Source organism: Drosophila kikkawai, chromosome X, assembly GCF_030179895.1.
Source record: "Drosophila kikkawai strain 14028-0561.14 chromosome X, DkikHiC1v2, whole genome shotgun sequence".
NCBI lineage: Eukaryota > Metazoa > Arthropoda > Insecta > Diptera > Drosophilidae > Drosophila > Drosophila kikkawai.
In genome coordinates, this window is record NC_091733.1 from 11,407,530 (window position 1) to 11,432,231 (window position 24,702).

The 24,702-nt window shown below is 42.3% G+C and overlaps 4 protein-coding genes across 10 annotated transcripts; 2 read left to right on the plus strand and 2 right to left on the minus strand.

The window, feature by feature from the left end:
- Positions 1-3,605: 3,605 nt before the first annotated feature.
- Positions 3,606-14,108, plus strand: CrebB (Cyclic-AMP response element binding protein B). Of its 7 annotated transcripts, none has more exons than XM_017179328.3 (6): positions 3,606-3,758; positions 8,564-8,953; positions 9,162-9,350; positions 9,416-9,587; positions 11,262-11,399; positions 11,791-14,108. In XM_017179328.3, exons 2-6 carry the CDS (start codon positions 8,666-8,668, stop codon positions 11,997-11,999), a joined length of 996 nt encoding a protein of 331 aa, XP_017034817.1. In that variant the 5' UTR covers positions 3,606-3,758; positions 8,564-8,665; the 3' UTR covers positions 12,000-14,108. The 7 variants fall into 7 exon arrangements, with proteins under 7 accessions (XP_017034817.1, XP_017034819.1, XP_017034815.1 ...); XM_017179330.3 differs by lacking the exon at positions 3,606-3,758 and adding an exon at positions 3,775-4,277; XM_017179326.3 differs by lacking the exon at positions 3,606-3,758 and adding an exon at positions 7,474-8,158.
- Positions 14,109-14,472: 364 nt separating this feature from the next.
- por (Protein-serine O-palmitoleoyltransferase por) lies at positions 14,473-16,363 on the minus strand. The gene has a single exon (XM_017179471.3). It carries the CDS (start codon positions 16,249-16,251, stop codon positions 14,656-14,658), a length of 1,596 nt encoding a protein of 531 aa, XP_017034960.1. The 5' UTR covers positions 16,252-16,363; the 3' UTR covers positions 14,473-14,655.
- A 2,446-nt stretch (positions 16,364-18,809) lies between these two features.
- LOC108083353 (nitric oxide synthase-interacting protein homolog) lies at positions 18,810-20,362 on the plus strand. Its single transcript, XM_017179097.3, has 3 exons — positions 18,810-19,624; positions 19,686-19,794; positions 19,854-20,362. The coding sequence occupies exons 1-3, from the start codon at positions 18,885-18,887 to the stop codon at positions 19,923-19,925; spliced, it is 921 nt and encodes a 306-aa protein (XP_017034586.1). The 5' UTR covers positions 18,810-18,884; the 3' UTR covers positions 19,926-20,362.
- Positions 20,363-20,843: 481 nt separating this feature from the next.
- Positions 20,844-24,412, minus strand: betaCOP (coatomer subunit beta). The gene is made up of 6 exons (XM_017179405.3): positions 22,629-24,412; positions 21,906-22,564; positions 21,675-21,836; positions 21,339-21,612; positions 21,158-21,263; positions 20,844-21,080 (listed from the first exon to the last, which is right to left on the minus strand). Exons 1-6 carry the CDS (start codon positions 24,245-24,247, stop codon positions 21,015-21,017), a joined length of 2,886 nt encoding a protein of 961 aa, XP_017034894.1. The 5' UTR covers positions 24,248-24,412; the 3' UTR covers positions 20,844-21,014.
- Between the last annotated feature and the right edge of the window lie 290 nt (positions 24,413-24,702).

The window sequence follows — 24,702 nt, forward strand, 5'->3', positions numbered from 1 at the left end:
TTAGACATGTTTCAATTTCTTTTTAAATCTCCAAAGCCTTTGGCTATAGTTCTTTGAATTAAGTATATTTTAGCACTACTTTTGACCCTTATATATAAAAACTTATTATAAAAACTGAAACAAAGACATTTTCCGAACAAAATTGCACATTCTTTGTTAAAATTAAATAAGATAATTTTTATACAATTTTTATAGTTAAGGTACTAATTTTTTCTTGAGAAAAACTATTTTCTCAGCCTTTTTCCTCAAACTTAGTTAGAGTAACCCGGATCCTTAGTATCCTGGCATTCCTGGAAGTTGCCTTTTTACTGCTGTTTTTCCTTGCTTTTGCCGACTTCCTTTGAGCTTCCTTCAAGAGGACAGGAGACAGGAGGACGTGCAACAAGTTGTCGCGTGGCAACGTTAAGTAAACATGACACCAGGCGACCTCTCGGCACCACGCCCCTTTGCCTCGTGTGTGTGTGTGTATGTGTATGTGCTTGCCCCGCGCTTTTCCGCCGCTTTTCCAAGCATGCGGATGACAGCTTAAGTTTGCTTGCCAGGCGTCAACTCAATTTTTGCACTACACTTGTGTGTATTCATGTGCTTAGAGTGTGTGTGGTGTGTGTTGTGTAGGTGTGGACCAAGAGACGTGTTTACCTAAGCGGCGTCCGCTTGTGGGCCGGGTTTATGCCGTGATTTACTTATAGTTAAACTTGAAGATTCTAGAATTATCTGCCTGGGATTAAGCCATTCAGGGGTAAGAAAGGTACATAATATTCTGAATCATATATTAACTTATACTTTCGGAGGCGCTATAGAAATCAAAAAGGTTTTACAATTTACCGGAAAGATGCCAAAATCTTTGCTACAAAATGCTACTCTTACAAATTGCACACCTTTAAAAATGTGGTTACTTGACTTTGAACATTTTGTAGCACACTTTTAGACACCCTTTTCAAGGATATTCCGTAAGATATTCATAACGTTCCTTATTGTATTTTAAAAGACTCCAGAATTATACGAAAAATTCCAAAATCGTTGTTACAAAAGGTTATATCTTAATGTTGTGATACGTTTTTTATACTTTGAACATTTTGTAGCACACTTTTAGACTTTAAAAATCCGTAAGATATTCTTAATATTCCTGGTTGTATTTTAAAATTGGAATCTTTTAAAATACAACCAGGGATATCTAAAAGATTCCAAAAACTTTACTACAAAATGTTATGTTTAAGAAACTGGACTTATGATACGTTTTTCATACGGTAAACATTTTGTAGCGCACTTTTAGAAACCCTTTTCAAAGATTTTAGAATCCGAAAGCTATTCTTAATATTCCCAATTGTATTTTAGAAGATCTGCAATATATATGATTATGATAATATGATAATGCTCGCCATTGTTATTTAACAGAAAGAAATTCATTTATTCGAATTAAGTAGTTTGTATTCGATTTTTTTTCTGTGTGCCTGCATCGTGATAGCAAAGATGAACCGGGGGCAAGAGTAAGACAGATTGATGGCGGCGGACAAAGACAGAAGGATAACCGACCGGCACAACTGTCAATCAACGCAGACGAAGCGACCCACGCATAAACCGCTTTGTCTGCGTCCTTTTTCCGCTTTTCCACGGGGAGACAGGATGGTAGGATGGCAGAATGGCAAGATGGCGGGGGCTTGGCCCCGTAAACACACCTTCAGCTTGTTGATATGCCACAGCGCGTCTGGTGACGTTGCGATTCGCCGTTCCTTTTGTTTTTTTCCACAGTCTGTTTCTGGTTGCTTCCTGACTGAATGCCAGAATTCCGCCTGTTGCCTGCGTCATTGATGCCCACGCTTGGCTCGCCCAGCGCCGTTAACCCCACAGCGGTGCCGCTATTTTTAGCCCTACAGAGCGAAAACTTTTGCCAAACTAATTTGCGAATTATTCACAAAAAATAAAATAAAATAAATAAATAAATAAAGACAGCAAGAGTGCGTCTGTGCACTTGCGTGGCTGCTAAAATAATTACGGAAAATGTTGTGTGCCCATTTAGTATCCTAACTTTTAATGAATCAATTAAGTGACGTAACTTAAAACTAAATATCTAAACGTATTTGCATACTATATATATTCAAATGGAATTATATAGGGAGCCCAGTTTGCAGAAAAAACGTTTCAATTTCATAATTAAACTGCAAAACTTTTTAATGTAAGTTGCCAGCGAATTCAACTGCAAATAGAGATAATAATTATGTTGGTTATTAAACTAATTAAGTAATAATCCTCTAGGACTTCCGTTTCCTTGCCATTTGTGGCTTATTATCGCTGGCTCATGTTTATCGCTTTTTTTTTTGTTTTGTTTTGAAGCAATTCGCTTAACGCCTCGTTGCTTCGAGCAGCAGCTTCCGTTCCCATTAAATAAATGCCACAAGCAGATCACAGTTTCAAATCACATTAAACGCTGCGCGCGCGGGGGCCAGGTGAGCGCGCGTTGCTTTTGAGTGGATTTCACCTGTCACGGCCAGGCAACGCTGCGTATGCTCGATGTGGCCGCGACGCCTGGTAACTCTCACGTAACGTATCCGCCATGTGAGCCGCACGCGACAGCCTAAACTTTCAAAGCGAGGGGGAACGGAATAAGGGAGAAGGGCATAAGGGATAAAAGAGGCGAGTTGCCAGCAAAGGGGTGAGATAAGAAGCCGAAAAGACGGGGAGTCTCACACATAACGCATACGCAACGTTGCCAAAGTGAAACGTTATAAAATTGGGTAATTCCTCTTATTTGTTCCAGGTAATTATTTAAGATAGTTTACATTATTGAATACAGTTTGGTAATTAAAGAATAAATTAAAACTTCTGATTAAACATTTTAAAACATTGGTAGTGTTAAGCAGTGGAAAGGTTACTGAGCACAACTAAATCCTCCCTTTGCTTAGATAACAGATAGTGTTATTCAGTGGGTGGTAGAATCTGCCAGCACTTCTTGCTTTTCCATTTCAATTGCAGTTCTCTTTGAGGAAATTGTCATGGAAACGGGGAGGGCAACACCGAAAAGTATGCAGCACTGGGTGGGGGCGTGCAAGTGCGAGCGAGAAGGGCGACCGGGTGACGGACTGCGGGCGCGCAAGCGAGTCGGCAAGCAAGCTGCTACGCCATAACTGTGCGCTAAGGCGATAACGGCAGAAGCTATCTCGCTCCCGCAACCGCTGCTTGGCTCTGGCTATTTTAAAATATTTATGCATCCTATTGAGTGCGAGTGTGTGTGTGTATGTCTGTAAAGGTGAGGAAAAAGAACGACGTTGACGTGGCGCTCCGTTCTCTTTGTTGTTCCTGCACAAGTTATTCCACCGAAGTAACGGCAAATTACGAAACAATATACAAAGATAATTGCGAGTGGGTGGGAAAGAAGAATTCATAAGAAGGAATAGGGAGAGTGGGTGGCCGTCCCTCAATCATATGCTCACTCAGCTGTGCTCTGCCGGCGTAGCCGTCGCTGCGATGACGTGTGTCGCTGCGCCTCTCTCTATCTCTCGCTGGCTATCACGCTCGCACGCAGCGCTGCCGCTGCCGCCACCGCTGCCGCGCCGTCGCTTAGTCAGTCATCATCGCTGCTACTTTTCAGTTTCAGTTTGACTACGTAGAGAACAGACGGCCTTCCCAAAAAAAAAAAAATACACACACTCACACCACCGTAGAGACGACACCACCTCACACACACAGAACACACGAGCGGTGTGGTTAGAACAAAAACAAAGCAGCAATAGAAGAGCAAGGCGCCGGCGGGAACAGCAAAGGTGACGATTCAAAAGCAGCGAATTTTGAGCGCCAAAAACCGTAACAACATTCTTTTCTTTCGGTGCAAGTGTGTGCAAGTAAATAATTATAGCTTCGCTGTATGTAGGCGCGGGCGTGTGTGTGCGAGAGCGTGTAATCAAATAGAAATCAGTAAAATAACAAAAATCTTGACGTAATCGCAAACGACACGAAAAAGGAGGCAAAAGCAGCGACAACGACAACGGGCAACAATAACAAAGCTATTTTATATTCTTTGTTCCGTTTTTGCTGTGTTTTCGGATTTAAATTTGCATTGTTGTCATCTCCCTCGACTTGAAAGCCGCTTACGACTGACGAAAAGAGATAGAGCGAAAACACACTCGCGTGTTGTGTTGTGTTAGTTTACTTTTTTGTTTTTGTTTTTGTTGTGCAGTGCTTGTGTTTGCCGTTATGCAAAGATTTCATTGTTATTAGTCAGCAACGTCAACAGGCAGCAGCGGCAAAAGCAACAACAATAGCAACAAGCAAGCGAAGCGCGGGTAAGCAATAAACACCAAAAATGACGAGGGAATGCATGAAAGCTTAAGAGCGAGGGAGAGGGTTAGAGAGTGTGAGTGTGCGGAGTGGGAGTGGGAGTGCAAGTGCAAGTGCAAAGGCAACAAACCCATAACGGCGCGATCATCAATGGGTGAAAAGAGAGAGAACGATGCGGAAGAGCATGAAAAGCGAGGGAGAGAGGAGCGGATTATACTTATCAATCAATGAGTTATGGGCGGAATGCGGCGAGGCGATAGAGCGCTTCGCCTTGACACTGCGATAGTGGAGTCGAGCCGCTTAGATAGCAAAGTCGTAAATTACCATCGCTTACTATTGCCTGGGGGAACCACTTTGGAATGAACTCTCTCTCTCCCACCCTACTCACGAACACCGTTCCCGCTAATCTTGCACATTTAAAGAGCTCAACTGGTTAGGACCGTGCATAATTAGCCGGCAACTACGACGAGCTGATAACACAAGCTCCCCCTTTCAGCTGATAACGTACACGGACAGAAATATCCGTGTCGTTGTGTGCACGGCGACAAATAAGCAATGCTTTCTAAGGGCTTGAAATTTTCTTGTTACTATATTTGTTTTTTTTTTTAATTTCAAGTATAAACAATATGAGATGACAACAAAATTTAAAGTACAATTTTTAAAGTAATATTTTAATATTTCTGGGAGCTGCATTCATTTTTTAATCCTTTAAATAACTTTAAAGACTAAAAATAATAATTATAATAATAATAATTAGTAATACCAACTGCCTAGACAATATTTAAAATAAATGGTTGAGCTGTTGTCCTTCGGGGGCATTATCAAAATGGTTATGGATATGTTGATAATCCAGTCGTTAAGCCACGGGGGTTTATGGGCCATATGCAGTAGGCCTCTCCCTCTGTACCTTCCCCCTCGCACTCCTTTATTCTCACTCACTCTGTGCCCCAAACAACGGCACCTGTCGTCAATGGCTTTGTCTCACTCACTTCCACTCCCTTTGCTTTCTTCTGCTTGTTCTTCTTGTTCTTAGCTTGTGCATGACAAGTAATAACTGTTGTGGCTTTGTTTTTTGTTATTGCACATTCATTTAGTTTTAATTAATTCAGCCAAGCAAACAGCGTTAGAAAGAGAGGGGTGAGGCGGTGGGGTTTGGGGAGAGGAGAGCAGAGATTCACAGAAAGCCAACCAGCACAAACACGAACCAACACCAACGCAATGGAAACGAGTAAAAATAAAAAATGCTGACGTCAATTTTGCGTACGTCGTGTGCACAGTGAGAAAAAACGGGCCGAAGAAGGGGGGCTGCTTCGGTTCGGCTAGGGCAAATCAAAAGCCGAAAGCGAAATGCGAAATGCATTCTGATTGGAATTGATTGAAATGCAAAAGCAACAAAATCGCCGCTGACGCTGCTGCTGAGTTTTGTTTGCTAATGCCAAAAAGCAACAAATTTTTAAAACAAAAACTTGAAGGGAAGCTTTCTTCGGTAGGCCGTAGTTTGTATACCATTGTATTTGGCAACTGGATCATTCGATCGAATTGGGAATCTCCAACTAGTTTTTTTTTTTAGCAATTCTAATTATAACATTTTTTTTTTAATTTATGGCAATGAATAATGTTTAATGTTTTCTTTATTTTAATATTTTACTAAAAATCAATTAATATTTTAATGTCGAATCGTTATATTTAATATATGTGCGATCTATATTTTGATTTAATAATACTTTAGAAAAATCAAAATAAAAATAGTTGTCATCGAAACGATCATAAAATGAATAGGGCAATAATGTACATTTTATATAAATAAATTTTTTATGATATCAATATTAGCAACAGTTGGGTCAAATTGCCAACTGCAAAGGTATACAAAACCCTACTATACAAAGCTATCTAGCTTAATTTTTATATTTTTTGCTGTGCATGTTTGGTTTGTACGAAAATTTCTGAAATGATGAAACCGCATATTTTAGCCAATTTCTGGTTATATTTTGCTCTGCTATTGCGCTGGCCGCAGGTGTGAACGCAGTACAAAATGGGTTATTTACCGTTCCCTTTGCGGGGAACAGGGCAAACTTCATTAGCCAGTGATGTCAGCCGGCGCAAAGGTATCCACGGCTCACATGGGGCAGTGAGTCAGTCAGTCAGTCAGTTAGCCATTCAGACAGCGCGGTGTTCGTCAGAATGAACCCCCAAAAGTGGGCGCTGGGCGTTACAGGGTTCGTGATGGGTCGTAATTAATGGCAATTATTATGTCACTCAAAGGGAAGTCGATTAAAAAACCATCCAAAATAATGCAAATAGAATGGATGTTATTAATATTCCACAAAAAAGAACCATTGGACACAGACATTTGCAGTCCGCCCACTTGCCACCCCGTTGCACTAATTTACTATTAAACTAAAGCTGTTGTGGACCCCAAATTATTCCAGGTCTGTTTTTTTCTCACCAATTTGCCGCGAAGATGTCAGACAATGATGACGTCATGCCCTTTTAAACTTACATATAGTACATATGTACTTGTATAGTCACTAACTATTAGCTGTACAGCAATTAGAGGAAAACCTCATTGCGACTGACGGGAGTAAGTCATCTGTTGTAATTGTTTTTCCACTTTTGGGCGTAAATAATAGGTAATTTTTTGTCTATATAAAATATTGTGGCTACAAAAATATTTGAATTAAATATGAATTTCGAAAGATTTGTGTGCAATTCATATATGTTATAAATTTATTATAAAATGGAAAAATAAAAAATGCAATTTGACAAAGAATTTCAGACAATATTGTGAAAGTGAAACATTAAATTACAATACACCATTTATATTTATAATATTGTAAGGAATATATTAAAAATCATAATTGAAATATATAACTTTTAAGACAAAAAACAATTATTTAAATAATCTAACGGAAAAAGGCAAAGCTGGCAATACTGCCGGAAAAATCTGGCATCACCGCCGACGATAAGCACTATTTGCCGCTGAAAATAAAAACAAGCTACGCTCATTGAAACAAAAATAATTTTTAGGCATGGCTCTTGTTACTTAATTTGAGTGAACAATATATAGAAATACATTATTATTCAATTCAATTTATTTTAATCTATTGAATTTTAAGTGTATTTAAAATTTTCGAATATAATCGATTGTCCGCAACGAAATCGATGTTCCTAGAGATGGGAAATTGAGATCCGTTGAGTGCGGAATCGATTTTATTTCCAGCTCTAGTGAGCGAGCCAGCAATACGCGAACGATTTTTGCGCAAAAACGGAGTTTATCAATAAATCGTTTCGTGCAATTGCAGTGGATAAGGCAAACGCGTGAGTGCGAGTGCAGAAGACTCTAATTCGGTGTTTCGACCTCCAAAATTGGACGTCTGCTCCGTGATTCGGGGGTGTGAAAAAAATTAAAAGGAACGTAGGCAACGATAACAACAGGCGGAGAGAGAGAGAGAGCAGTGCGGAGCTCCGAGCAGAGTTGTGTGTGTGCGTGCTGCCAACTTGTCGCACCAACTCGGTGTTGGTGTTGTTCCCTCTGCTGCGGTGGTGCTGCTGGTGTTGTGTGCGTGTGATTGGCTCTCTGATTTGAGCCTTTCAAAATGCCATACCTGGCGCTATAGTCCCTACAGGAATCGTTGATTTCGGGAGTTACGAGCCCCCAGCCACGGGTTATAGACAAACACATTGCATCCCCCTTAAAAATATCTGCGGATTTTTCAACAAGTTGCCAGCACAGCGTGCAACGCGCGCACAAACGCACACACACACACACAAGGAAACGACACGCACGCTGGAGAGAGGGCGAGTGAGAGGGAAAAAGAAAGGGATAGAGCGAGCGAGAGCGAGCAACAACAACAAGAGGCAACGTTTTTAGTGATGTCATCAGAAAGTAAGTTGATTTTTTTTTGGTTCTGTTCTGTTCCGTGCGTTGTGTGTGTGTTTTTCGTTGTTTTTTTTTTTTCTTTGCTTTGCTGCCTCTCGCACACACAACGTTGTCATGACGTCATTCCACCGAAATATACACAACTGCGCGATGTTGTTTCTGCTGTTGTTGTTCTTGCTGCTGGTGTCAGCAACATAAACGTAATCATCATCACTCGTCATCGCTGTATGTCGCTGTCGCCAAACAAAACAAACGCAACAACAGTTGACAGTCGAACAGCAGCAGCCGCCAAGCATTGACCAGTGAGAGACAGAGAGAGAGAGAGAGCAGTGATCAGTGATTTATCCGGGTTTAATAAATAAATCTACATATTGTACAACGGCCCTCCTCCCGATCCGATCTTCCTTCCAGCAACCCCTTCAAGCTGGCCAAATTGAAGCGGAAACGGAAGCCAAACTGAAGCACTTGTCGGAGAGCGTCTCGGTGCTGCTGAAGATCGCCAGGATCGGCAACATGGACAACAGCATCGTCGAGGAAAACGGCAATTCGTCGGCGGCCTCGGCCTCCAACGATGTCGTTGATGTCGTTGCCGCCCAAGCGGCAGCAGCAGCGGCGGCGGCAAGTAGTGGCGGCGGAGGAGGAGGCGGTGCTGGTGGTAACCCCCAGCAGCAGCAACAGAACCCACAGAGTACAACGGCTGGAGCGGCGAACAATTCGCAGGGAGCGGCCTCCGTGCTGACCACCACCTCCAACTGCAACATACAGTACCCCATCCAAGCGCTGGCGCAGCACGGCCTGCAGGTGAGTGGCAAGGCGCCCAGTGTTGAGTTATTTCCTAGCCAAGAGCTGGGATATTAACTCTATTTTAGGCAGGTTATTGCGTCTGGGCTACCTTTAACTCCCCTCTGCTATACGATCAGCTCTATAGGCAGTTATGAATCCAGTTAGTTCCCAGTTTAGGCCCTTTCCCCGGTACCATTCTAATTGTACAAAAACTCCGTTCCCACAGGTGCAATCCGTGATACAGGCCAATCCCTCGGGGGTCATACAGACAGCGGCTGGAACACAGCAGCAGCAACAGGCGCTGGCCGCCGCCACAGCGATGCACAAGGGCGTGGGAGTGGTCTATGTGGCCAAGCCGGCCAACTCGACGGTCATACACACGACCTCCGGCAATGCAGTGCAAGTGCGTAATAAAGTGCGTAGCTCAGCGAGCGCCCCAAGTTGGAGCCGAACGAACTAACCATTTTCGAATTTCCGAAGATCCCTCCAACCTTTCCGACGTGTAAAATCAAACCAGAGCCGAACACGCAGCATCAGGAGGACAGCGACGAGAGTCTGTCGGATGACGACTCCCAGCATCACCGCAGCGAGCTGACGCGGCGGCCATCGTACAATAAGATCTTTACCGAGATCAGTGGACCCGACATAAGCGGTAAGTCAGTCCAGGGGAGTAAGCTCCACAACACTCGAACACATCTCTGTCGCTCTTCAACTCTCTATATTGCTAACCCAACGCATCGCGCCAGCCGATCTCTCATTAGTCATCCCAGGATGCAACCGAGCCGCCTGGCAATCGTTTGGCTCACTCCCAAAAGGGTTGCTGATCCGTCGATCCATCAAAATCCATTCATTCTTGCAGTGTTTGTAACCCAACATTTCACATTGGTCATTCGTTTTGTACAGTTGCGGTTGGGGCAAATAGCATTCAGTAGTGAAAAATTCATTTGAACATTTTGAGACCCAGACAGGACCCTTGATCAGAAGCTTATAATGCATAAGGAGCCTATAAAGTTTACAGATTTATTTAGCGTAATTCAGTAACTGATTTAGAGCTTGTGTAAAACTTCACGTTTTGTAAAGACATTTAACAAAAATCCTTCAAAACTTAACATTAAATATTAGTTTTGTAAAAATTAATCGATTTTTTCCTTAAATATTGAAAAAACGTAGTCATTTCCTTCGGGCTTTCAATTGAAGACTCCCAGGACATTGTAAATAGCATGTTTAGTTATGTCATAAGACTTGACTTATTTTGTTCACAACTGTATTTTGTGAATACATGTACCGTTGTATCCGTCCATGTTGCTCGCTCACTCGCATTCTTTTGCTCCCGCACAACCTAGTACTGTTAGGGCAAATGTCGTTACGCATCTTGTTACTTTTTTGTTAGAGACAGTCCGTTTCCTTTTTGCTGTTGTTGTTGATGTTGCTTAATCGATAATAGTTATAAATATAATAGAAATAATAATATTGCGAAAGGACAAGCTAAGAAGGCGTTGTAGAGAATTCTGAAATTCCTGTAAATAAATCTCTCACCCTTGCACGCACATACTAGCACCCACACACACCCACAACTGTGCAAATACAAACATACATACAATATGTATATACAAATACATACATATATATGTATATGAATGTATATATACAGAGACAGGCATATCAACAATAACAAATTAAAAACAAGTAAGATTTACTAAAACTTCTTCATTAAAACTGTTGTTGCTGCCTGTCTCTACCCCTACCTTTTCCCCCTCTCTCTTCTATTTGCTACTGTCCCCCTTTACTTCGCTCTGTCGTTGTTGTTGCTGTAAAATCGCTGTTGTTGTTGCCGTTGTTGTTATTACACAGCTCATTATGCAAACTATGTAAGAAAAACTGAAAAAAAAAAAAGAAACAACCAACCTCACCTAACAGTACTTCAACCGTTAACCAGCTTCTCTCCACTCTCTTTGACTAACTCTCTATTTCGCCCGCTCGCTCGCACTCACCCACTCAAGATCATAAAAGAAATTAAAAAAAAAATAAAATCTGTTCAAAATTTTAAAATTGCGTTTGAAAACTGAAATGAAAAATATGTTTTCTTATAATTTTTATTGTTGTTTTTTTCCATTGTTTTCTTTTCGACTGCCTTCCTACTCCACAAAAAAAATATAAAAAAACCTATCAAAATTAATTCTGTCCTGAACAACAACCGCAACAACAACAACAACTCAACAACAATTCCCCCCAAACCGACAAATTCCGAAACTGAAACCAAAAACCAAAAACCGAACCCGAACCTGCATCTGCATTGGAATTGATCGAATTGAATCCTAATTGGCAGGCGCATCGCTGACCATGTCCGATGGCGTGCTCAACTCTCAGCTGGCGGGTAGCGGTGCGGGGGGCAATGCGACGAACAGCTCACTGATGCAGTTGGACCCGGCGTACTACCTATCCAATCGGATATCTTACAACACCAGTAATAGTCCCATCCAAAGAACTTATATCTATAGACCTTAAATAGCGCTAGAATTGAACTCCTGCAACTCGAACTTGCTGATACAATCGATTTAAATAGTATTATATTTGTACATCAAATTATGGTTCTTTTCGTAATCCCAAATATGTATAATTAAATTTATTTCAAAGTTAAACGTAAAATTATTAAAATTAAACTTTTCATGTAACTATTTTGTCTATTGCTTTTATAAAAAGAATGAATCTTTTTGAATTCCAAGCTATCCAAGTTCGAGTAGAGTTAATTCGAATCCCTTTCGAGTTACAGAGAGTTCGACTTTTGGGGAAATTAAAGCACACACAATCGGTTAATCGGATAACTAATCATCTGTTCTTATTCCTATTTCTTGCAGACAATAGCGGGATAGCGGAGGATCAGACGCGCAAACGCGAGATCCGGCTGCAGAAGAACAGGGAGGCGGCGCGTGAGTGCCGGCGCAAAAAGAAGGAGTACATCAAGTGCCTGGAGAATCGCGTGGCGGTGCTAGAGAACCAAAACAAAGCGCTCATAGAGGAGCTCAAGTCGCTCAAGGAGCTCTACTGTCAGACCAAGAACGATTGAATGTGGGGCGTGCGCCTCCGCCTCCAGCAAAGGTTATGGCTACGGTTGCGCCATTCTGGAAAACGCAAACACGAACCGCCCGACAGCAGCGCTGCATGGATCCGCATATCATCATGATTTATATACGTATAGAAAGCGCTATATGTGGATAGTGTGTACATTAAGTGTTGTTGCGTTTATACGAAGCTCAGTTCATGGAAAGGCATTCCATGAAATGGTCATGTATGAGCTAAATGTGGGATCGCGCTGTTGTTAGAACAGAGACGGAGACGGACGATGGACGATTGACGATGGACGAGAGAACACAATGTAATTATGTTTATAATTTAAAAGTTTAATATTATGTTTATGATTTAGAATTATGCCTTAGTTTACTTGCTAATTTAACGATACTGAAGTTATATCCACAAAAAATGTGTATAGCCTAAGCCCAAAAACTCCCATTCTCCCTATGATTCTACCACACCTCCCCCCCCCCCAAGCCTATTGTAATTAAAAATTTTGTTTTATCTAATTCGTAATTATTGCAGGACATGCAAGTCTAGCGAAAGTGTTATATTTTATTTCTTAGCGAATTTTAGGAGGAACACACGAGATAGGTAGAGATACAAAGAGAGAGAAAGAGATGTGTGGTGTCTTCTGAAGTCTCCCCCATTAAAAAAATTGTTTAAAATTTATCAAATCACTTTCTCTTGATCAAAATACCTAGTGGATCAAAAAATTGTGAGCGATACTTGAACTATTGTTTGATGTGAAATATTTATAATATCTTAACGACACAAAAAAACTGGACATAAATAATAAAAGAAAAGTCACTCGCTTTCGGTTCGCTAGAAGCTCTTTTTTGAGTTTATTTACTAACGTTTTACGATAGTTTTGTTTTGCTATTGTCTTTTGATCCACTGGGAATATATGTTTTATGTATGTACGTGTTGCAGCGCAAAAAGTGTAACTATAAAAGGATTCAAATTAGGTTTTAATCGCACTTGGGCAAGGATGAATTCAATTATTCAAACACTTTGTTACATAATTTTAAACGAAACGAAAATCGAAATCGCAGCAGAACACCTCCCCTGTCTTTAAACAAACAGTTTATATGTAAAATTATATATGAGATATACGTAGCTAGCGAATATTTGTACACTATTTGTAATATTTGTGAATCTTGTTTTCAATCAGATAGAGACAGAGAATAGAAAGAGAGAGAGAGAGAGAGAGAGAGCGAGAGAGGGAAAGAGAGGAATAGGGAAAGGGTCCTGCCCCTGAATCATCAAAAATAGAAGGCTTTTTTGGTATGTATAAAACACACGTATATATATGTAAAAAAAAAATAATATATATATATATATATATATATATATATAGAAAGCTAAACACTCTCGTTATCTCTTGTGATCAACTCAGTTGTTGTTATGAATGGTAGATATGGCGGGACAATTACGATAAATGTATGGATAAACCAAGTTCAAGTTCAAGCGGAGGCACAAGGCCAGGCAGAACGAACTATTTTTTAAATGTAACAAAACAACCGGAAACGGAAATGGTAATAAAAGCATAAGAAATCATGTATATCTCTCTATTTTTGATGTCCAAATCAAAACTGCTTTCTGCGGAACAAAACAAAAACGAAACGAGAACGAGAATTCAAAAAGCATGTTTTTTTTTTTTTTGTCCTGTACGGAGGAAGGGAAAACAATAAAAAATACAGACAAAAATATTAAATAATTACAAAATCAACAAAAGTTGCATTCAACAAAGTAAATAAAATATTTTTATTGTCATTGCATAATTCTTAAGCTAGTAATTTTAATATTTAAATCTTAAGCGCGGAAAACAAAGTAAATGGAAACAAGTATAAGCCACACAGCCCGAAGAAAGGTAATTCAGAAAACGAAAAAAAAAAACAAAACAAAAGCAAAAGCGAAAATGCAAAAAAAAAGAAAAATAATAATAAAAAAAAATCAGTAGAAATTACAATATTGTTATAAATATTTGTCTCAATGAGAAAACAAACAAAAACAAAACAAAATCAACAACAAAGAAAATATACACAAAAAACAAAAAAAAAAAAATAAATAAAAAAAAATTAATAAAAATATTTGAAAATAACGCTTGGGTTTTTTAATTAAAGAGGAAACTTTACTTTAGCCAAACATATCACAGTTTATATTAGAAATGTTTAAATTTTAATCTTTAGTATTTTATTTATTATCATCACCAAATATGCAATGGGCCTTTAGCCTTATTTCTCAGTCGATATGTCGATTTTTTGTAGTTAAGTTGAGGTATAATAGAAATAATATCGCAAAATGCTCGTAAACGCACTTAGAAACGATATTAATCCGCCAGTTTGGACAGAAGTCTCACTAAACGTTCGTAAACCCTCTCAAAAACGAGCGTTTAGTGAAAAAAAACCGAGTGATAAACAAATTCAAATCTTTTTCCGAGCCCGTTTACAATAATTAGGCAATAATTATATTAAACTTAGATAATTCCGTTTCACAGAATCGTTTAATGTTGAAATACTTACAGAGATTCACACACAAAAAACTACAAGATACGAGATACAAAAGTACAAATGGTTGCGACGAACACCGTTACAAATACGTGTAAATCAGTCGTAGATACTATATAGATCCGGCTTATTCTCCGGTTCCTACGAGATAAACAGATAGAGCACAATGGTGCCCACGCCAATGTAGTGGCTGAGGTATCCGGCCTGCTTCCAGTGCCACAAAAAGCCCTCCTCTTCCGCTGTGCCAACTCCGCTTTCCAGACTGTCGCCCATTAGCACCACACCCAGATAGGCCAGATGGAAGATGGCCAGCGCCGTGAAGCCCAGATTGGCCAACTGAACCAGGCAGCCGCTAACAGAGGCCCAGCTTCCCAGCTTGCTGGGACAGTTGCTGTAGCGACAACGCTCCGCTCCCGGACAGAGATTGGCCGAAAGGCAGGCATTTAAAACGCTGGAGAGGTGTCTTCGCAGCAAAGACTCGCCCGCGGCGAAAACGGCCAACGAGATGAGGACCAGATAGATGCGAAGATCCATTCCATGCAGAAGGCTGGACACCAGATATGTGCAGAAGATGGCCAGGAGTCCCTGCATCCGAGAGTGCCTGCCCGTTGTTTTGCAGGGCGTGTAAATGTACCGCTTCAGCCACTCGTGCATGGGAATGTTCCAGCTCCGGACCAACGCACTGATCGAGCGCGGCCACTCTATGCGCCAGGGCTGCGCCACCAACGGTCCCAATAGCTCAGATTCCCGAGCATCATCCAGTCGCTGATCGGTGACCACCAGCAGAGCCTGCGCTATGAAGCCCACAAAGTAGTGGCTGCTGCGCACACTCAGAGCATCCGTGTACATGGCCAGGAAGTGCCAGCCGCCGGCCAGGTCACTCAGCAACGGTGCCAGACAGTTGGAAACGGTCACGGTCAGCAGGCAGAGCACAGCGTTGGCCACCGTTCGACGCAGACTGAGCAGCCAGCTGCTCCGGGGCACCAGGCAGTTGCTGTAGCTGCCGTAGCTCACCCAGGGTCCCAGGGCGCAGGTGGCGGGGCTATATATATAGCCCAGATAGGCCAGCGGATTGGGTATACCCTTCGTCAGCTGGTTGCCGCCGCCGCCGCTGGTCAGGTCGAAGCCCAGCGAGATGAGCTTCATGTTGACCACCATTTGGATGCCGCGCAGCTGGGGCCAGTCGCTGCGGTTCCGCCAAATCAGCAACTCGTACAGAAACTGGCTGCCAATGGTGAGCATGGCCAGGAGCTGGGCACCGTGCCGTCCCAGGCGCAGTAGCTGGAGCAGCAGATAGCCCACGACGGCCAATAGCAACAGCAGCCAAAGGCGATAGCCCACGGAGAAGTGCAGCAAGGTTAGGCCACAACCGAGGTGGATCAAGTGTAGGGGCGCCATCCGCAGGGACTGGAACTGGTTCTGGGAGAGGTGACCTCGCCGGGCGTACAGCAGACACAGGAGGCGACACACGAGGCATAGCAGCAACATGGGCGCCATATACTGGAGCACCTGCAGCAGCGAGGGCTTAACGCAACTGTGCAGGATCTGGGGGAGCCTTTCTACTAGGCCGCCGTTATGGTATGCCGCCTCTTCGTCCTCCCCTCCACCAAGATAATAGTCCTCCACCTCCTCATCCAGCGGCTTCCCATAACCGTAGTCCAGGCCGCCGGCCGCAGCCAGCTCCTCCTCGTCCACGTCAATGTAGTCGGACTCCTCGTCGTAATACTGATAGTCCATTGGCAGTTGGAGGGGGAATGGCAGTAGCTCCGTTCCAAGCCAGGAGGGGATTCGGGAAGCTGGGATCCGGCAAGTCGCCGATTGGTGCAGTGTGACCGCATGCAGAGCGCCAAAAAATGTATCAGATCATGTTCATTATGATTTTAGTATTTTTAATATTTATTGTTTCTTTATTTACACGTTTTTGCCAACGTCATTTAATATAAATAACCAGATATATAAGTCAGAGATACACACAGTTTATAAGTTATCAGAAGACAACTCGAGCAGATTGTTTGCACAGTTGTTTAGCTCTCAACACCAATATTAAAGCCTAGTACTCTGACGAGAAAAAACCGCTGTATAAATTTAGACAGCGGCCAAACTCCATATAAAAAAAACGGTGTCGAAAAAAAGAAGAAGAACTTTTAGACACGTCGTTTTTTTCGGTACTCTTGCGACGAAAATGAAGCCTGCGAAAATTGAATGGCGTTGCCAGATCAAGCTAGTAAACAGCTGATATCGCGCTGTCTAAATAATTCATTTGATTTATTTAGACACCCCTAATGGAGGGAAAGTTGAAGGAAAAAGGTGGCATTGATAGGGGCTGTCAAGGGGAAGCCCATAATATGGAATTTAACCCATAAAGGACATTTTAATGCCATATTTATTAATATTTTTAATATTTTTTTTTAATATTTGTTTACAAACAGCTGTCCAGTGTGACCAAGGAAAATCCTTAAACGCCATAAAAAGTACATTTTCATGGAATTTCCTTAATTTTTTTGGTCACACTAGCTCGGTAGCGAAATAAACAGCGATTCCGCTGTCTAGTTTAGACAGCGGGTTTTTCTCGTCAGAGTACTAGGCTTTATCCTTGAATAATTTACATTTTAAAGCCTAGTACTCTGACGAGGAAAAACCGCTGTATAAATTTAGACAGCGGCCAAACTCCATATAAAAAAAAACGGTGTCGAAAAAAAAGAAGAAGAACTTTTAGACACGTCGTTTTTTTCGGTACTCTGACGACGAAAATGAAGCCTGCGAAAATTGAATGGCGTTGCCAGATCAAGATAGTAAACAGCTGATATCGCGCTGTCTAAATAATATAATATATAATATGATAATATAATTTAAGTCGAAGCATAATAAAATTATATTTATTATTCATTTTAATTTAAACAAAATTATATATGCGTTTTTCAACATATTTTCAAATTTTTTATTTATTTAGAAATTTGATATTCATTTTATGGCAATTCATTTATTTAACGAGGACACTTTGCCTATATATATTTTTTACCCTGCAGAGTATTATAATTCCAATCAAAGTAAAATATATATTTAAGAATAACTAAATATAATTAAAATAAATTTTTTTTTATTTTAGAAGATTAGATATAAATTATATTTGCCTTGTTTTTTACATATTTTCATATACTTGACCATATTTTATCCATTAAGAAATGCTTTATTAATGAAAATCGTGAAACTAATTATAACTTTTACTTTAAGATGTGATCAATTTTTATTATTTTATTTCGATTTCAATTGAATACAAATCGGATATCTATATAATTTTGCTCCTTTGGAAAGATCAAGAAATTAATAGCAAAAAATAATAAGGCTTGCTATTTTTTATCATACTTTTTATATACTTCGAGATATTTATATTTTTATTTTTATTTCAAATTTTCGGTTTTAATTTTATACAAATCGAAGAACTATAATACGAACCAAAGGAAAAATGATTAGATGTAGAGGAAATCGGTAAACTGTAGCTGTAAAACTGTAAAAAGAAATATAGATGTAAATGGGTATAAAAAATTTTTTTTTTAATGTAACATATATACAAAATCCCGTAGTTATTTATATTTTATTAAAAATTTAAAATGTTTTAAATTTTATACAATTGCAAACTGCAGGGTGTACAAGCTTCGGTGCGCTGAACTTTTATTTCATTGTTTAAGCCTAGTACTCTGACGAGAAAAATCCGCTGTATAAATTATACAGCGGAATCGCTCTTTATTTCGCTACCGAGCTAGTGTGACCAAAAAAAATTAAGAAAAGTCCTGAAATGCCATGAAAATGTACTTTTTATGGCGTTTAAGGATTTTCTTTGGTCACACTGGACAGCTGTTTGTAAACAAATATTCAAAAAAAATATTAAAAATATTAATAAATATTGCATTAAAATGTCCTTTTTGGGTTAAATTCCATATTATGGGCTTCCCCTTGACAGCCCCTATCAATGCCACCTTTTTCCTTCAACTTTCCCTCCATTAGGGGTGTCTAAATAAATCAAATGAATTATTTAGACAGCGCGATATCAGCTGTTTACTATCTTGATCTGGCAACGCCATTCAATTTTCGCAGGCTTCATTTTCGTCGTCAGAGTACCGAAAAAAACGACGTGTCTAAAAGTTCTTCTTCTTTTTTTTCGACACCGTTTTTTTTATATGGAGTTTGGCCGCTGTCTAAATTTATACAGCGGTTTTTTCTCGTCAGAGTACTAGGCTTTAATTTTCAATACACTCATTTTCAGTATTTTTTTCTGCACATCCCTTTAGTATTTTTCACTCTCTGCGCTACGGTCACACTGTGCTGTTGCTGCAAATAAAAATCTTCGTAAAACTTAAGAAAACAACTCCAAAATGACACGCCACGCCCGCAACTGCACGGCCGGAGCCGTGTATACATACAACGAGAAGAAGCGGGATGCAGCAGAGTCCGGCTACGGAACAAACGCCCAGCGGCTGGGCAAGGACTCGGTGAAGTCCTTCGACTGCTGCTCCCTGACACTGCAGCCCTGCCGCCGGCCTGTGGTGACCAAGGATGGCTACCTATTCGACAAGGAGGCCATCCTGCAGTACATTGTGACCAAGAAGAACGAGTATAGCCGCCGGCTTAAGGAGTACGAGCGACTGCGTCGCGCCGAGGAGGATCAGCTGAACCAGGAGGCCAACACACAGCAGCAGGCGCGAATGGATCGTTTTGTGAATGCCGAGAAGCCGGCAATGACGCCCGCTCACACAGCAGCTAAAAATAGTGAGAAGCCCTCAACGTCTGCCTCCGCTGCATCAGGCTCCTCCTCCTCCAGTGCCACCTCGATCTCCAACATGACCAACGGGCACGAGAAGAAGCTGCCCAGTTTCTGGCTGCCATCGGAATGTCCCAATGCTGGCTTGGCCAGGGCCAAAAAGCCAGATCCTGCCATCTACTGTCCCGTATCGCAGCAGCCGCTGAGAGTCAAGGACCTGATCGATGTGAAGTTTACGCTGCTCAAGGATGGCGATGCCAAGCGCTCTCTGATTGCCAAGGAGGCGCGCTACATGTGCCCCATTACCCACGATGTGCTAAGCAATGCCGTGCCCTGCGCTGTGCTGCGACCCACGTGAGTTCCTTGTAGAAATTTAGAAAGGAGTATTTATTTATTTTGATATATTTTATTTTAGAGGCGATGTGGTGACTATGGAGTGTGTGGAGCGGTTAATCAGAAAGGACATGATCCATCCTTTGACCGATCGCAAGCTCAAGGACAAGGACATTATTCCCCTGCAGCGAGTAAGTTTTAAAAAGTTTTTTAAATTAATTTGTGTTAATTTCTTCTATGCTTCTTTTAGGGCGGCACTGGCTATGCCACCACCAACGACAATCTACAGGCCAAGGAGAAGAGGCCCATGCTGCAGGTCTAAGATACATAAATATATATATATTATATATATGATTGTACGCTCAGTGTACTCGATTAGACACCTTGCCCTAAATTGTTAAGATACTGTTTATATTTTTAAAAACCCCAATAATTGGAAAAGGCACATCTTTTTTATCCTTACCTTTTTGTTTTGACAGTTTTTCAAGGCTTATTATCCCCAAAAACATATATATATCAAGTTCAGTAGTTGGACTTTAGTTACTTTTGTCTTGTACCCATTTTTCTTAACCCGGTAATATCCTTTTTTTATAAACCGAATTTTAATTTAAATCGAATGTATAACAAAATCACATTTAATAAGCAAATTAAACAGAGTTATTTTAAACTAAACTGTTTTTTAAAGTATAATAAAGCATTTCAAGTACAAAAATATCGGACTTTTCATAGTTTTCGTAAAAATAAAGGTGTTAGCGGAGCGGTGTGTTTAAAAGATTGATACACGTATCAATTAATCAATAATTTCGTTTTATTGATAACTCTTATTTTTAATTTCTAAAAAAATATAATATTTTAAAAGTTACATTTAAGAGTTATAACTCAACTTTTATATTAAAAAAAAAAAACAAATATATAATCATATATGCAATTTTTGTGTTAAAATTGAATAGTAATTGTTAAAAACAATTATAATTTTTGTAATAAATATAATAAAAAAAAGGTATTGCCTTAGTATATATGTAAATTTTTTTTTTTTTTTTATTTGGCAACTCATATTTTTAATTTCTAAAATAAAAATTGAATTGAATTATTATTTTAAAAATTAAATATAAGTTATTACTCAACTTTTAAATAAAATAAAAAAATATATATATAATTCTAAAAATATATTTAAAATATAATAAAAACTTAAAAATTTCAAAAAATGTTCCCACTTCATTTTGCAAAACAAAACACAATATTCCTGGGTTAAGGTATAATATATATTCATTATGCATAAGTGTGTGTGTGTGTAACGTGTAATGTAAATTGAAGAATTGCGGCTGGCGGAATGCGGGCGGGTGGCCGAATACGTCGTTCAAATACGTCGCTCTTGGCGGTGGCTGGTCGTCCACGTCCAGTTCCACGTCCACTAGGCCGCCTGCACAGACTGCTTCTGCGAGGAGCTGATTTTGTCACCCAAACTCAGGGCCATGCCCTAGTTAACAAAAATGAATTAATTAAAAATTAAAAACAATTAAAGGAAGCTATAAATATACAGATGCTCATGCTCACCTGGCTTTTGGCGCGAATGCGTATGTGTCCCGTTACCTTGGAATCGGGATCATCCACGGGCTTCTCAATGCTCAGATTGGCCAAGGCATTCTCTCCGAAAATGGACCTGGGAGCAGCACAAGGTGTCAGTGTGTGTGTGAGAGAGAGCTCCATCGAGCAATTAGAAGTGGAAGCAACTTACTTGGCATACATATTGGCGGCCATGAAGCCACATTGGCCGGATAGCGCCTTCTCCGGCGTCAGGCACTTCATGTTGGTGCTCTTCAGCAGGTGCCTGAGATACTCGTGCAGATCGGTGAAGCTGGTATTGACCGTCACCTTGTTCTCCCACTCAAAGTCCTGCCACATCTGTCGGAACTCGGTGTCCGTGCAGCTGGCCGGAATGATGTAGTCCATGATGTCAATATGAATGGTATTGAGAACCACCACATTGGTATTCAGGGCGGTGTCATAAACTGTTGACAAACAGAGAGACAAGGCTAGATTCAATCGGCTCTTAATGCTGATCAACACTCACCAATATTGCCAAAGATGATGCCATTCTCCGTGGAGGAGACCTTTACGTTGGCCTTGATGTTGCAGAAGTCGTGAGGGGCAAGGACCACAGGATGCGGTCTTTCCACCAGCTTCAAATCCCCCAGCGTGGCCAGCTCTAGGGTGCAGTTCTGCAATGTGTCATCTGCAAGAAGCCGAACAAGTTAGGCTGGAATACCACTCCAAAGAGGAGACTCCTCCATCCTCCACTCACTGGTCTGGTTAACGATGAGCACGTCCAGCACAATGTCATATTGGTTGACATTGACATAGGCCTCGGCGTAGACGGGATCCGAGAAGCCCGTCAGCTGGGTGACCTTGTTGAGCTTGCTATTCGGCGAGGCCACGTCACTCAGCTGCTGGGCAGTCTTGCTGCCGGCCAAAGCCTGGTTCAGACTAGACTCGAACACATTCTCGCCCAGCTGATTGTCGCGTCCATTGGAGAGCTGGGCAAATAGCACCGGATCATCCGGCTGCACCTTGGCTGTGGCCCGTTGCTTCTCCTTCAGCACCCGCTGATCCTCATCGGCCTGTGCGTCCAGCATCTTGCCCAAAGCCTCGCGGCAATACAAAGTGAATACGGACACCGCCTCCGGTGTGCGTTCGCTCAGTGCCCGCAGGCAGACGAAGATGCGATCGGTGTCATCGTTGGTTATCGGCTTGCTGGGGAATCCCGACTTGCCCAGATGCAGAATGGAGCTCATGATCAGCATCACTTGCGTGGTGAGGCGGTTCTGCGAGCGAGCCTCTGGCTCCAGCTCGGCATAGCGCAGGGCCAGCTTGGTCAGGGTGGCGGATAGAGCGGCGCCAATAAAGAAGTCACCATCCATCAGGTATTGACGCAGCGGCGGACGCTTCTCGGCCTTGGCCACTCTGCATGAAGTATGTTTTAGTTCCTGGAATTCTTATAGATCTCAAAAATGTACATCCAACTTACGGGGCCAAACTGTAGGCGCTTTGGGTGGCATAGGTTCCATCGGAGGTGACCTTGTTGCTGGCATTGCCAGAGCCCGTGGTTGAACCCTCGCCAGCTGAATTGGTACTCCCCTGCTGCTGCTCCTCGGTGCTCTGTTCGCCGGTAAGGCGACGCTGCTCTGCCTCCACCATGGGCACATCGCCCAGCGTCTGCTGGATGACAGTGATCACCTCGAGTATCTGCGGTCCCTCAACATACTCGCCCAGAATCCAAACAGCGGCACGATGGATTTTCGATGACTTGATTTGGGGGAAGGCCTCAATCAGATTCTCAATGATAAGGGCCCGCAGGGCGGGGAACTTTTGGATGGCCTCGCGTATAAAGATCAACACATCGGCGGCGGCCAGCTCATTGGTGTCCGAAAGGAATTCCACCAGCACGGGTATTACAGTGGCCGCCACATCGGGGAACTTGATGGAGCAGGTGTGCAGGGTGCGGACGAGCAGCTGTCTGTACTTGCCAGTGTCCTCGTGCTCCACATTGTGCGTCTTGGCCACCTCCTTCTTGAGTACCAATACCATTTCGCCAATATTGCGCGAATAGACCAGATCCAGGGCCAGGGCTAGGGTCTTGCGACGCACCTCAATGTCGGGAGCGGCCAGCACTCGAAGGACATCCATTACCAGGTCCTGCATGACCTTCTCCATGCCCTCGTGCTCCTTCATCGCCACCAGGCGGTCCAGGACAATCAGCTTGACATTGTTATCACTCTCCTTGACCACCAGCTCGATGTAGCAGCTGGCCGCCGCCTTAATGGCGGTGGGAGCTAGCGAGAGCGTAATCAGGGTGCCGGCGGACTCGTAGCGCACAGCATTCGAGCTGGAGTTCAACAGGTTGTAGATGCAGCGGATAAACCGCGAACGCTCGGCCGGATTGGCGTGGCACACCTTGTAGATGAGCTCCACGATCACCAGCTGCAGTATATCGCCGAAGCTGTGCACCTGGTCGATGCACGAGGCCAAGTAGTTGAGCGCACGCTCCTGGTCGGCGTGCAGCAGCATGAGGAAGGCGTTGCGCTTGCAGCTCATGTCCTGCTGCGTGTCCAGGAAGCTGGCGATCAGCTCTGGTCCGTCTGGCACCAGCCAATCGAAGTTCTTGTAGATGGTGAAGATGGCCAGGACGGCGTTGCGACGCACATACGAGTGCCGGTGATCCAAGCAGGCACGGATGGCCGGCATCAGTGGCTCGAGGAGCTCCGGCTCCTTCAGCTTGCACAGGAAACGCAACGTGGAGCCGCGCAGGAACTCGTTGGGATGCTGCAGATCCTTGCGGTAGGCATCGCACACTAGGATCATCTCCTGCAACAGCTTCCCATCCGCCGAGGTCTTTGGCACAACCTCCCAGAAGATCAGCAGCAGCTTCTTCACCGTGTGGTTCTGCACGGGCAGCACGAACCGGATAATGGTCATGATCAGGCCCGGGTAGCGCTCGCCGTTCAGCAGCAGCTTGATCACCTTCTTCAGAGTCTCGATCTTCACGTTCGTGTCGCCCTTCTCCAGCTCCTGCTTCAGCTGCATCTCGTTCGGCACCTCCATGTCCGGCGAGTTGATAATCGTGTAGCACGGCACTTGCGACGTCATCGTGGCGGTTTCTGGCTGTCCAAGGCTGGTGGCACAATAGCGGGATCAGTGGTGCCACAGAATGGGTGCGTTTCGTGGCCGGAATTCCTTAATTTTCTCAATATTTCTCAATTTACACGCAGTGTTTCCGACGTGTCACTTGAACCAGTGGTGGGGCAACGTCGATTACTCTATCGATAGCATCGAAAGCTCCTCTTTGGGCGGCAACATCGATTGATTTTTGAACTGCGATAGTGGCGATTGCGCGATATTTGAAAACTATGGCGCGTTCACACGTTGGCTGCATTTTGGTAGGAGTTCGGCCTTTTTCAGTGTGCAAGGAACTTCTCCTTTCTTGATTGGGAGTAAAATGTTTTATAAAGGGACGTTTAATTTAGTTTTCTTTAAAAAAGTTTTTATACCCGTTGAAGATGTACTATAATTTAAGTAAGAAAATTTAAAAAGCAGCAACAGAG